This window comes from Castanea sativa, chromosome 8, assembly GCF_040712315.1.
Source record: "Castanea sativa cultivar Marrone di Chiusa Pesio chromosome 8, ASM4071231v1".
In the NCBI taxonomy this organism is placed as follows: domain Eukaryota; kingdom Viridiplantae; phylum Streptophyta; class Magnoliopsida; order Fagales; family Fagaceae; genus Castanea; species Castanea sativa.
The window spans coordinates 28,282,284-28,293,998 of record NC_134020.1 but is presented as its reverse complement, the minus strand read 5'-3'; the positions used below and the strand labels follow the sequence as shown (position 1 = coordinate 28,293,998).

The window sequence follows — 11,715 nt, the reverse complement described above, 5'->3', positions numbered from 1 at the left end:
TTATTTGAGTTAAATAGATAGACTAATTTTCGTCTATACTTATAAATTAAATTTATCAACCTTGTATTATTAAAAAATTGTATATGTATTATTTATATTATTAAAATATTACAAATAATAATCCAATATGTTACATGCTTATTTACAAAATTACACAATTCAATCTCAAATCTATGTATATGAGATTTCTCTACCAAAAAAAACTATGTATAATACATATTATTATACTTAAAATCAAGCTCATACTCACAAGCTGTACAAGAACATATTTTTATATTTAAATTGAAATCATTTCAAAATTGAGCTTAAACCTAAGCTTGAGCATGGATTATTTGCTTAATAAATGAATATAAAAATGCTTTTGAGTTGGGCCTAAATTGTTTATAAACAGTGTGATTCATTTACAACAATATTTGAGAGGAATATGATTTAGGCCTTAAAAGCCATTTTAAGATATTTAAAAATGACACTGCACAGCGTTTCCTCTACATGTTTAAGGTGGCAAACAAACTTGGTCTTCACCTTTAACATCTGCTGACCATGGGTCAATGTAAAGCTGCATTTCCTGCTATAAACCCAATTCCTTCTTCAACTGAGCAAGACTAGCTTCTATATCGTTAATATTGTCCTCAATGCTGCTCTCCTCTCCTGCTTTCTCTTTACTAACACTTCCACTTCTCTGTGTCCCAGATGTTTTATAAGAACTGTCTTTCTTAGGTCCTTCACTGCTATTATATGCTTCTTCATCAGTTATGTTGAGTTCCTTCTCAAGAAATTCCACAAATTCTTCTCCAATTTCCTATCAAGTGCAAATTTACAGAATATAAGATAGTTTTCCTCCACTGGGACTCTTCCTTATAGATTACACAAGTTTTCATGAATACATCATATTTTAAATATTTAAAGAAATTTTCTTTTATAATATATGTGTGTGTGTGTGTGTGTGTGTGTGTGTGTGTGCATGTTTTATAAATTAAATTTGTGAAGAAAGTTTTGAGATGATTATGTTCGTGTATACATTGTAACTGATAAAGACAATAATGTCTCACCGCCAATTCTTCCCATAGGCTTTTTGGCTTTCCTTGTGAAGCAGCATTCACTTCCCAATTCCGGAATTCTTCTTGAAGATCTTTAAAGAAGTCCTCTGTAACATCAAATCCAGAATTAGAGCACCCTGATGAAGTAAAATTGCAGCATCAAAGGAAAAAGTAAACAGATGCCAAACAAGATTTATGGATAATGAAAGTTGGCTTTATGGCCTATGTCTCACAGAGAGGACAAATCTACCTATTGTTATTTGAACATCCCTCAAAAAATTACCTGCAGCATAAAGGGCTTAATTATAAGAACATAGAGAATAGAGAATAAATCTAACTCTGAAAAAGGATTAGATAGACAACAAGGAGAAGGGCAGAAAATCTTTTCTTTGACCATTTGGAGGACTAACAAAGAGCGTTTTTAAAATTTAAAAAAAAAAGGTTTTTGCAGGTGACATAAAAAGGATGGATGACATGCAGGGAGGCCAGGTGTAATGGCTATGAGGAAATCAAAGGTAACGCAGACATGGACCACTAGAGTCCACCAAACAAGAAGAATAATGTGCAGATGACATAAAAAGGCAGCTAGTTTATTGATCTAAAGGATCATTAGGAAATTCCTTTCATTATAAATTTCTTCAAGTTGTTGATCCAAATATATTAGTCAATCTAGACACTCTTTTAAAACCTTCTTGTTGAAGAATGCAATTATTTGGATGGTTAGGATAAATTTTACAGGTCCATCGCAAGTTATCTCCTTCGGTTAAGGTTCCACTTAACCCGCATTTCACTCTGCCAGCCACATAGTGACATGCCAGTGGCAGAAAGGCCAATGACATCTAGTTCACTTGGTACTTTTTGGTATTTCCAAGGTTTAAATCCCCCTTCTCCGCAGAAAATGTACCAAAAAAAAAAAATTAAATGAAATGGTGAATTTCATTTTAAAAAAAGGGCAGTCTTGCAACCATTGAAAGGGAATGCATCAAAGTAGACACCCTTCATCATGTAAATACTAAATATAAATTAGAAAATAGGCTTCCATGTTCATACAAACTTTTTAAATCTGCCAAATCAATTAGATTTTAATAGGATTATAAGTTTTTACCAAAACCATAAAATTCTTCATCTTGTGTTTTTGTACTTTCGCTTCTTTGAGCATCTGAGTAGGAATAATCAGATCTGCGATTTCCAGTGTTATATTTCCTCCAAGATTCAGAACTCATCAACGTATTGTATGCATGTTTAATCCTCATAAATTTCTCCTTTGCATTCACCTGTGCATCAAAATTTTTATTAGCACCATCTATCAACATACATATTAAAGAAGCAGATTTAGGTTAGAAATTTAAATACGCTTTACCAACTGCATGCAAACCATGAAGTAAAATGGAAGAGCATAAAATGCAGTCAACTTGGAAGTTTATTACATGAACTGGTGTAGTGTACTCCTAATTATTTGTGTCAAGAAATAATAAACTAGAAAAGGTAGCAGCACAATAAAACTCAAGAATGAAAAGTATTGTTGTACAAGATAAACTGCCAAAAAAACACACAATATGCTATGAAGAGGTAAGGACTTTTCCCTTCATCTTTTAAAGCATCCAAAATATACAATAACAAGAAACACAAAAAGGGATGCTGGTAGAATGTAAGTCCAGTTGAAATCATCAAAGAACGGTCAGTTAGTTTCTCATGCTAGACCTCCGTAGCTAACATCATTTGTGGTCAGGAGCAGCGCCTGCTTAAAGTCTAGAAGCATAAAAATGGTTAATGATATTTAGATAGGTGCTCATCCAACTTCTTAACTACAAACTGAGGTAGGTTAAAGCAATAATAACACACGAGGTTAGGCAGAGATTGTTGAGCACTCCACAGAGGAACATGGAAACTTAAAATGAACTCCTTAGTAACATATAATATCCTGGCCGGTTTCTACATAAAAGGAGATTCTGTATAAGCTTGTATCTACCTGTAGGGTTCCTAGAGACAGTTAATACATCATTTCAAAAATTATATTTTAAAATAAGACATATGTATACACACTAATTTTTGTAAGTCATTAGTTTGCCTTTGCATGAATAAACTCAGTGAAGTACACATTTGAGTAGATATTTTGATCAAACTCCACGCTTCTTAGTAATTTCAAATTCCACATTAAAAGAAAAAAAAAGTCCATGGTGCAGATAAACTAGAAGGCAAAACATAGCCAAGGTTATGTAAAAATTTTCTTCTTCCTAGTGAAACATGCATCAATCTTAACTATATAAAAAATTTGCAAAGCTCTTCTCTAAAATTTGGAACTGGATTTACTAGTGACTTTTGTTAGGCTTGGAACTATAAAATTGACTGTTCATCCTATCTTCCTAATGGATGGCATATTGGGGAAACAGGTGGTTGAAATTACCCTTCAAAGAGAGTTTAGTGTTTGAAGTAGAAGTGATCATCTAAATTACATATCTACTCCCTTGGATTAGCAATTCACGCTGAGGTTTTGAGTCTCAAGTACTTCTATGAATTGCTCTCACAGAGTTCTAGGTGCGATCATAGTTGTTAAGGCATAATTATCACAAAGCAAGACGTTTTGGCCATTCCAATTTTCTTAAATTGTTCAAGAGAGAAGTCTGGATGGTTTTACTAAGTTCAGATATATATTTTCATGATTTATGTAGTCACCAATTAAAAAGGATTTCTTTATTTAACAAATTGCCTTTAGTCGTATCCCCAACATGTGATATACATATATAACGTGTCATAATTGTGTGGTTAGTTTTCTCGTGTTTCCAAAATTTTCATTGCCATTCTTCTCAATAATATTTCTCAGGCCAAAACCACAAATTTTTTTTCACCTAATTGTTTCTAACCAAACTCCTATAGAATACTAATCATATCTAATCAAACTCCTTAGAATAGAACTGCCGCCACCAACAATTACACATTCACTTTTTCAAGCTAGTAAAGCAGAAATTGAATTAAAGAACATACTATGACACAATCAAAATAAAATTCTTACAAAATCAATTAACACAGGGAAAAAAAAGTAAAGATAAAGTCTTTAACTTTTCATATATGTTAAACAAGAAAGGGGAAAAAATTGGATAGAGAGCTTAATTTAGCAATTTACCTCCTTATTGACATCAGGATGATACTTGAGAGCAAGTTTTCGATAAGCCCTTTTGATTTCATCCTGAGTTGCAGAGGGAGACACCCCCAAAACCTCATAAGGAGACCCTCTGAGACTCGCTCTCAAACAGGTAATACCACTTCTTCTTTTCTTCTTGTAATTCCAGAAACCTGGCGTGGAGGACTTCGGAGCTAGAAAGCGAAGATTGGATTCACTCTTAGAGCTGAATCTGCAAATGGGTATCGAAGATTTGGTTTGGTTTTGCGAAGAGAGAAGCGAAAAGTGAGGAAGAGATCTGGAACAGAGGCGAGAGAAACAGGGGAGGGTGTTGTGTGGTGTGAGAGGCAGAACCAACCCACACATGTTCATCAAGTAAACTAAATCTACTATAATCTATGTCGTGAAGATTCTCTTTGAGACATGTTGCTTTGGATTTGGTTCCTGCCTTGCTCTTTGACCAGTGGTCCGGTTTCTTGATATACTCTGTTACAGATCAGGTATTTATTCACGGTCGGAAATAGTGTTGTTTAAGGTCACAAGTTAGGATCCTCGATACGGTTAGATAATTCTTAAAATGTTATCATTCTATTCTTCAAACAAGTGAATTAAATTTCATAGATCAAAATAATCCTAGAATCACCCACATTAACCTGTTTTGGTTCAAAAGTATTTTTTTTAAAAAATTATTAGGAAAGAAAAATATAACTATTTTTTTTTCCAGCTTTTTATACTCTCGATAAAAATGTTATTAAAAATTTCTTAAAATAATTCATTTACAAATTAACTTTTTAAAAAAAGTTATAACCTAAAGCATCCGCTCATAATAATAACTCTTTATCATCAGATCAAGACACCAATTAGTTTTTGGTGTAGACGGAGATTAAACCTCATATCTCATATTCAACCATCAGAGAGTTTACCAGTTGAGTTAACTAGACTCTTTACTAGGTCTAGTCTAAGGATTTTACTAACATATGTCCTTACGGCATACATTAATAAATTATTTTAAGATTTTTTATGAAAAAATGAAAAAAGTAACTAATTTTTTTTTACAAAATTTTCAATTTCTCATTAAGATTTTCCTAAAATGGTAGATTATTATTAATTTTTATATGAGTCCACTGTTAATATTACTTTATCATCCATTATTAACAACTTGCCACCTCACATGTGTCAAATTTGTTGTCAATTTTGATGTGCCTCTAGACTTATTGTTATCTCAATAAATTGAGATTGGTGGGGATATGTACCTTATTATTCTTTTTAGGAAAAGTTAACGAACACACTAAGGCTAATTTGAGAAATATTTTTAGAAATATTTTATAGAAAAAGAAGAGTGTTAATTTTTTTTTAAATGGTCAATTAACAAATACCCTAAAAGTACCTATTAACCGAACTTTTTTTTTTTTTTATCTACAAATTATATTGTTACCTCTAGGCTTGTCTAAGACAAACCGAGTACCTGACCCACCTGAGATTCCGACCAGCCTGATCTAGGAACAATCCGATTCGAGTCCAGTGAAGGGTCGGCAGCGGTTTCCGAGGAACCCAACTTGATTCTAGCGGATCGGTTGGCGAGTCCTTGCATCTAAACCCGATTTCAATCGACCCGACCGATTCCACCACCCAAAGGCTACCAATCTCCACCATTTACATAGTTTCTCAGTCGAATCTCGCCAAATTCGGGATCTCATTGAGATCCGAGATCTCGTTGAGATCCGGTGTGATTTTGTCGAGATCCAGTGAGATCTCTTTAAGATCCTCTAGATATGGCGAGTTCTTGCCATAAAAGGCTATTTTTCGGCCAGATTCGTCGAATTTCGACTAGATCTGCCCAATTTTCGACCAGTACCAATGAGTTTCGGCCAGATCCAACCTGACGGAGACCAGACCATTTTTCGACGAAGATTCGTCCTATCCAACCCGACTTTCTGACCGGTCAACGGCGGGTTTGGAAATTTTTAACCCAAGGAAGTCAGGTCGGTCGCAGGTTGGGCACAAACTTGACCCGGACCGACCCGTGGTCATCCCTAGTTATCTCAATAAATTGTGAATTTAAATTAGTAAAAACAAATATACAAAGTAACATTCTCTCTAATTTATTTTTAAATAGAGGGAGATTGCTTTACTGGGAAGATCTTTTTTTATGTATTTAAAAATGTACATAATTTTGTTATATATATATATATTTTTTTGAATAAATGAGATTTTAAAAGATATGCTACATTATGTACTTTTAAATTTGTAAAAAAAAAAAATTATGGTGAAAGAGATTATATCTATTTAAAAAATGAAAATAATCCTAATTTAAGTCGAAATCGTTCACTAACATATCACTATTATTATTAGGGGTGACAATTCGTGTTTGCGTGTCAGGTTCGTGTCGTGTCAACTCATACGTGTTCGACTATATGGGTCAACACTAACCCGATATGTTTATTAAACGGGTCAAGATTCCTCAACCCTAACACGACTCATTTATTAAACGGGTCAGTCGTGTCGACCTGTTTATTTGATTTTATCAAAATGAAGAAAAACATTTATGGAAAAACAAGCAAATAAATATTTTAAATATAAAATTCAGAACTAATGAGTAATTATATCACAAATAATCATTCAAAATTAAAGCATATCTCAATATCATAAATAATCAATCACAATACGTTAAAGAAAATAAACTACAACAACTAATAAGTTTATATACCTATAGTTTGAATGGTATATTGGTAAAATTTTATTTAATTAAACGGGTCAGACGGGTCAAACAGGTTTCATAGGTTGGACCCTAACCCAACCCGTTTAGTAAACGGGTTCATCGAGTCAACCTGAATATGACACGAACCCATTAAGTCTCAACCCATAACCTACTAATTTCGTGTCGTGTCGTGTCGGGTTCGCGGGTCGTGTCTAATTTTGCCACCCCTAATTATTATCAAGTAATGATTGATATTCATGTCCATCAGAGCATTCGGTCACCCAGTATGACCCTACTTCTTCGCAGCTACGAGCAATTCAAGAATTTGCATTAACTCGTGTAAAATTTTCTGTATTTTTTAGCACAAAAGTTTAGGGCATGTTTGGTAACTGTTTTTTTCCCTTGTTTTCTGTTTTCAAAAATAATTTTCTATTTTTGAAACTAAAAAACTTGTTTGGCGACTAAAAATGGGCAAAAAATAAATTCTCAAAATTCAATTTGTGAAAAAAACTGAAAACATGTGAAAGACTGCTTTCAGTTTCTAATTTTCAAAAATTAATGAAAACACGCATTTAATTTAATGAATTTGTCTCATTTAATGAGCTAGCATTAGAATTCTAATCCTAATAATAACATATTTTAGTATTTTTTATTTTGCTTTCTTCAAAAAACTTTTTTTTATTTTAATTTCAACTAACCAAACATGTTTTTATTTAAAAAATACAAGAAAATTATTTTTTCTTTATATTCCCAAAAACAAGTTTTTGAAAATAAAAAACAAAAACTATTACCAAACATAATCTTACATTTTCTATTTTACACAATCACTTCTAAAAAACAATTATATCAAATGATCTATTAAATGTTCTATTTTATTTAAATAATTATTTTTATTCCTTTTTTAATTATTATTTTCATGTACTCTCTCTCTCTCTCTCCCCCTCTCTCTCTCTCTCTTAGATTTAAAAAATAACTCTCGCCTCTCACCTCTCTTTCATCCCAAACACACAAACACTTGTCTCTCACCTTTCTAGCCTCTCTCCTCTTTCTCAGCCCTTTCTATTGCTCGGCTTACTCTTTGTCGTTGCTACTTCCTCCTCTTCGTCATTGGTTCTTCTTCTTTGCAATCAGGGTTTGAAGTTTGATGATTCATATAGAATTTGTATATGGGTTTGATGAGTTGGGCTCTAGATTTAGGATGGGTTTGATGAATTTGCAGAGCATGTTACTAGGATTCAAGAGGAGATAGAGAAGGAATAGAAAAATTTTTGATGGGAGATGCACAATGTTATAGATGACTAATATGTATAGTTTTTTGAGTAAAAATGTATAAAATTGACACACTTTTTTATTATACACCCACTAATATGAGTGCTCTTAAAAGCAAAGTTGCAATTATATAATTAACTATTCTTAGATTGAACATTTGGTTTGAGAATTTAATATGTTATTATTTTAGGAATGTGATTTTATTTTATTTTATTTTATTTAAGGGAATGTGATCTTAATGGGTCTAAACTATTTGAATATTTATTGATAATACTTTTTATTTTTCTTTTTTTATGATGCTTGTTCTTTATTTTTAGGTCAACATATTAATCAATTTTTCTTTTTATATAGACTTATTTGAAACAAAAAAAACAAAAAAACAAAAAACAAAAACAAAAACAAAAACTTCACCAATTGCAATTTTTCTTATATAAGTTAATTTTTTTTGAGAAGGTTATATAAGTTAATTAATTGAACTAACTTGCAATCCACCTCATTGTTTAGGGCCAAAATGGGAATTTAACATTAATTTTTAAACATTATAATTAGTAGGTACTATTTATAAACTATATTTTTTACTAACATCTCGACTCTAAGAGACTCGATTTTGGGCCTATAAATCGAGTCTCAAAAACTTGATTTTTATGGTCGGATCAGGTCTGATGTGGTATTTTTTCCACGTGGACTCCACTTGGAAATCGAGTATCTGAGACTCGATTTATATCTTTCACTTTGTTTTTTCTTACTTTCCTTCTCCTTCTTTTTTCTAAGTTTCATTTCCTCTGTGCATCTGTCCTCCATGTCTCTCTCCTGACTACCTTTCCATCTGCTTCTTGCACAAGCTCAGCCACCACAGGTCCATCGTCGCTGACCCAGCAGCGCGACCCAAGCGACGTGACCCAGGCGTGCGACCCAGGTTACAAGACCCAGGCGCGCGACCCAGGCGAGGCGAGGTGAGGTGAGGTGAGCTCTGACCTGATTGTTGTGAGATTGTGCTGAGAGGTGAGCTCTGATCTGATTGTGCTGGGATTTTTTTTTTTGGGAGAGACTTGAAATTTTTTTTGGTTTATAAATTGAGTCTCTAAGACTCGATTTTCAGGTGGACACCACGTGGATAAAATGCCACGTCAGACGTGATAGACCATTGAAATCGAGTCTCTGAGACTTGATTTTGGCCCCCAAAATAAACTCTCTTAGACTCAAGATGTTAGTATTATATTAAATTTCGAAATAATACCTACTAACTATATTCTTGAGCAATTATGGCTAATGGCCCATTTTCCCTCATTGTTTAGATATATACATTCGCAATGCTTTTAGCTCCAACCTAAAATGGTTTATGTCTCATCCCCACTTCTGCACCTATTGCAAGGATGCACCCCCTTAAAACCCCCAATCATCTACCGTTCATTTCAGACACCACCCGATGCCTACATTAAACACATTGAGGTGTTCGCTCAAGATCGAGCGTTGCACTCAGGAAAAAAACTACATGCCCACCTGATCACAACCGGCTTAGCTCGTTTAACCCATTTTGCCGCCAAACTCATAGCCCTCTACACGGTGTGTGGAGAACTATCCCATGCACGCAAACTGTTCGACAAAATTCCCACGACAAATATACACCGTTGGATCGCCCTTATCGGAGCCTATGCTCGGTGCGACTTTTACCAGGAAGCTCTGGTTGTGTTCCGTGAGATGCAAGGACAAGGATTGAGGCCAAACAAGTTTGTCATTCCCAGCATTCTCAAAGCCTGTGGTCATGTCTTGGACCGAAAATCCGGGGAGAAAGTACATGGGGTAGTTTTTAAGTGTTCATTTGAATCTGATGCTTTTGTGAATAGTGCATTGATTGATATGTACTCCAAATGTGGCCAAGTTGAAAAGGCGTGGCGGGTATATGATGGAATGGTTGAAAAGGATTTGGTGGCGTTGAATGCAATGGTTTCGGGCTATGCTCAACATGGGTTTGCCAAAGAAGCATTGGATTTGGTGAAAAAGATGCAAGCTTTAGGAGTGAAGCCTAATGTAGTGACTTGGAATAGCTTAATAGCTGGGTTTTCACAAAAGGGTGATCAAGTAATGGTATCTGAACTGTTTAGTTTGATGTATAGCAATGGGGTTGAGCCTGATGTGGTATCTTTTACGTCAGTTATATCAGGATTTGTGCAGAATTTCCGTAATGATGAGGCGTTTGCTATGTTTAGAAAGTTGTTGGATCATGGGTTCTATCCGACTTCTGCTACAATAAGTAGTCTCTTACCTGCTTGTGCAACCGTGGCTAATGTAAAGTGCGGGAAGGAGATTCATGGGTATGCATTGGTGATTGGAGTTGAGAATGATATATTTGTAAGGAGTGCTCTTGTTGACATGTACTCAAAATGTGGCTTTATAGCTGAAGCAGGGAATTTGTTCTATCAAATGTCTGAGAAGAACACGGTTACTTGGAATTCAATGATATTTGGGTACGCAAATCATGGGCACTGCAATGAAGCAATTGAGCTGTTCAATCAGATGGAGAAGGAAGATGGAAAGAAGCTTGATCACCTGACTTTCACAGCAGTTCTAACTGCTTGTAGCCATGCAGGGATGGTTGAATTTGGAGAGAGACTGTTCCGCTTGATGCAAGAAAAATACAGGATTATGCCAAGACTTGAGCATTATGCATGCATGGTGGATCTTCTTGGTAGAGCTGGAAAACTTGCTGAAGCTTATGATATGATTAAGAGAATGCACGTTGAGCCTGATTTATTTGTATGGGGTGCATTACTAGGGGCGTGCAGGAATCATGGGAATGTAGATCTTGCTGAAGTAGCAGCTGAGCATTTGTCAGAGCTTGAGCCTGACAGTGTAGGAAACAATTTGCTACTGTCAAGTTTGTATGCTGATGCTGGAAGTTGGGGGAATGTTGTAAGGTTGAAGAGAATAATGAAGAAACGAAAGTTAAGAAAATTTCCCGGATGCAGTTGGATAGAGGCCAGCTGATACAAAAATATCACTCTACAAGGTTGTACAATGCTTCATACGGAACAGAGAGATATTTTGTGGGATCCTTCAAGTGATCATCAGCCACATTCTTGCTTCATGCTTCTAATGTTTCTTCACCATAGCTGCCTTTTGGATCTTGTTACATTTCTGCTTTTGGGTCATCCATGGTTCGACTCCTCTTTACAGGGTAGTTGAAAATTATCGCACAACCCAGAATATGACATTAGTTGCCACTTTTGGAACAGGATGGGAGCTGTGTTGGAAATGGACCATTTAAACTCAGAAAGAAAATAAGCTGCATGCTATCAATGATATTAGGAAAGGGTGTAAGATATAGCAGATAAACTTCTGTGATTTCCAATGAAAGCTACAGCAGGATGTCTATTGTCCATCAGCTACTCTTGGGGACAATCAATCCTTTGCAACTAGATCAAAAATGGAAGACAGGAAGTTCAGAATGACGATCATCCTCTGCCACCAAATTTATTCTACTGTCTCTGCCTTTGAATAATATTAGGGGGAGAGTAATAGGAGCCACAGTTCTAATTATTTTGAGATTGCCAATTCCATAACTCGAAATTATAATAATTCTATTGTTGAACTGA

At 34.7% G+C, this 11,715-nt stretch overlaps 2 protein-coding genes across 5 annotated transcripts; one reads left to right on the top strand and one right to left on the bottom strand.

The window, feature by feature from the left end:
* Positions 1-299: 299 nt before the first annotated feature.
* LOC142606662 (uncharacterized) lies at positions 300-4,695 on the bottom strand. 4 transcript variants are annotated; one of them, XM_075777989.1, is made up of 5 exons: positions 4,159-4,664; positions 2,143-2,311; positions 1,288-1,320; positions 1,050-1,174; positions 300-799 (listed from the first exon to the last, which is right to left on the bottom strand). In XM_075777989.1, the coding sequence occupies exons 1-5, from the start codon at positions 4,525-4,527 to the stop codon at positions 569-571; spliced, it is 927 nt and encodes a 308-aa protein (XP_075634104.1). In that variant the 5' UTR covers positions 4,528-4,664; the 3' UTR covers positions 300-568. The 4 variants fall into 4 exon arrangements, with proteins under 4 accessions (XP_075634104.1, XP_075634105.1, XP_075634107.1 ...); XM_075777990.1 differs by having other exon boundaries at positions 1,050-1,144; XM_075777992.1 differs by lacking the exon at positions 1,288-1,320 and having other exon boundaries at positions 1,050-1,144; positions 4,159-4,695.
* A 4,696-nt stretch (positions 4,696-9,391) lies between these two features.
* LOC142607220 (pentatricopeptide repeat-containing protein At5g59600) lies at positions 9,392-11,715 on the top strand. Its single transcript, XM_075778645.1, has one exon. It carries the CDS (start codon positions 9,455-9,457, stop codon positions 11,105-11,107), a length of 1,653 nt encoding a protein of 550 aa, XP_075634760.1. The 5' UTR covers positions 9,392-9,454; the 3' UTR covers positions 11,108-11,715.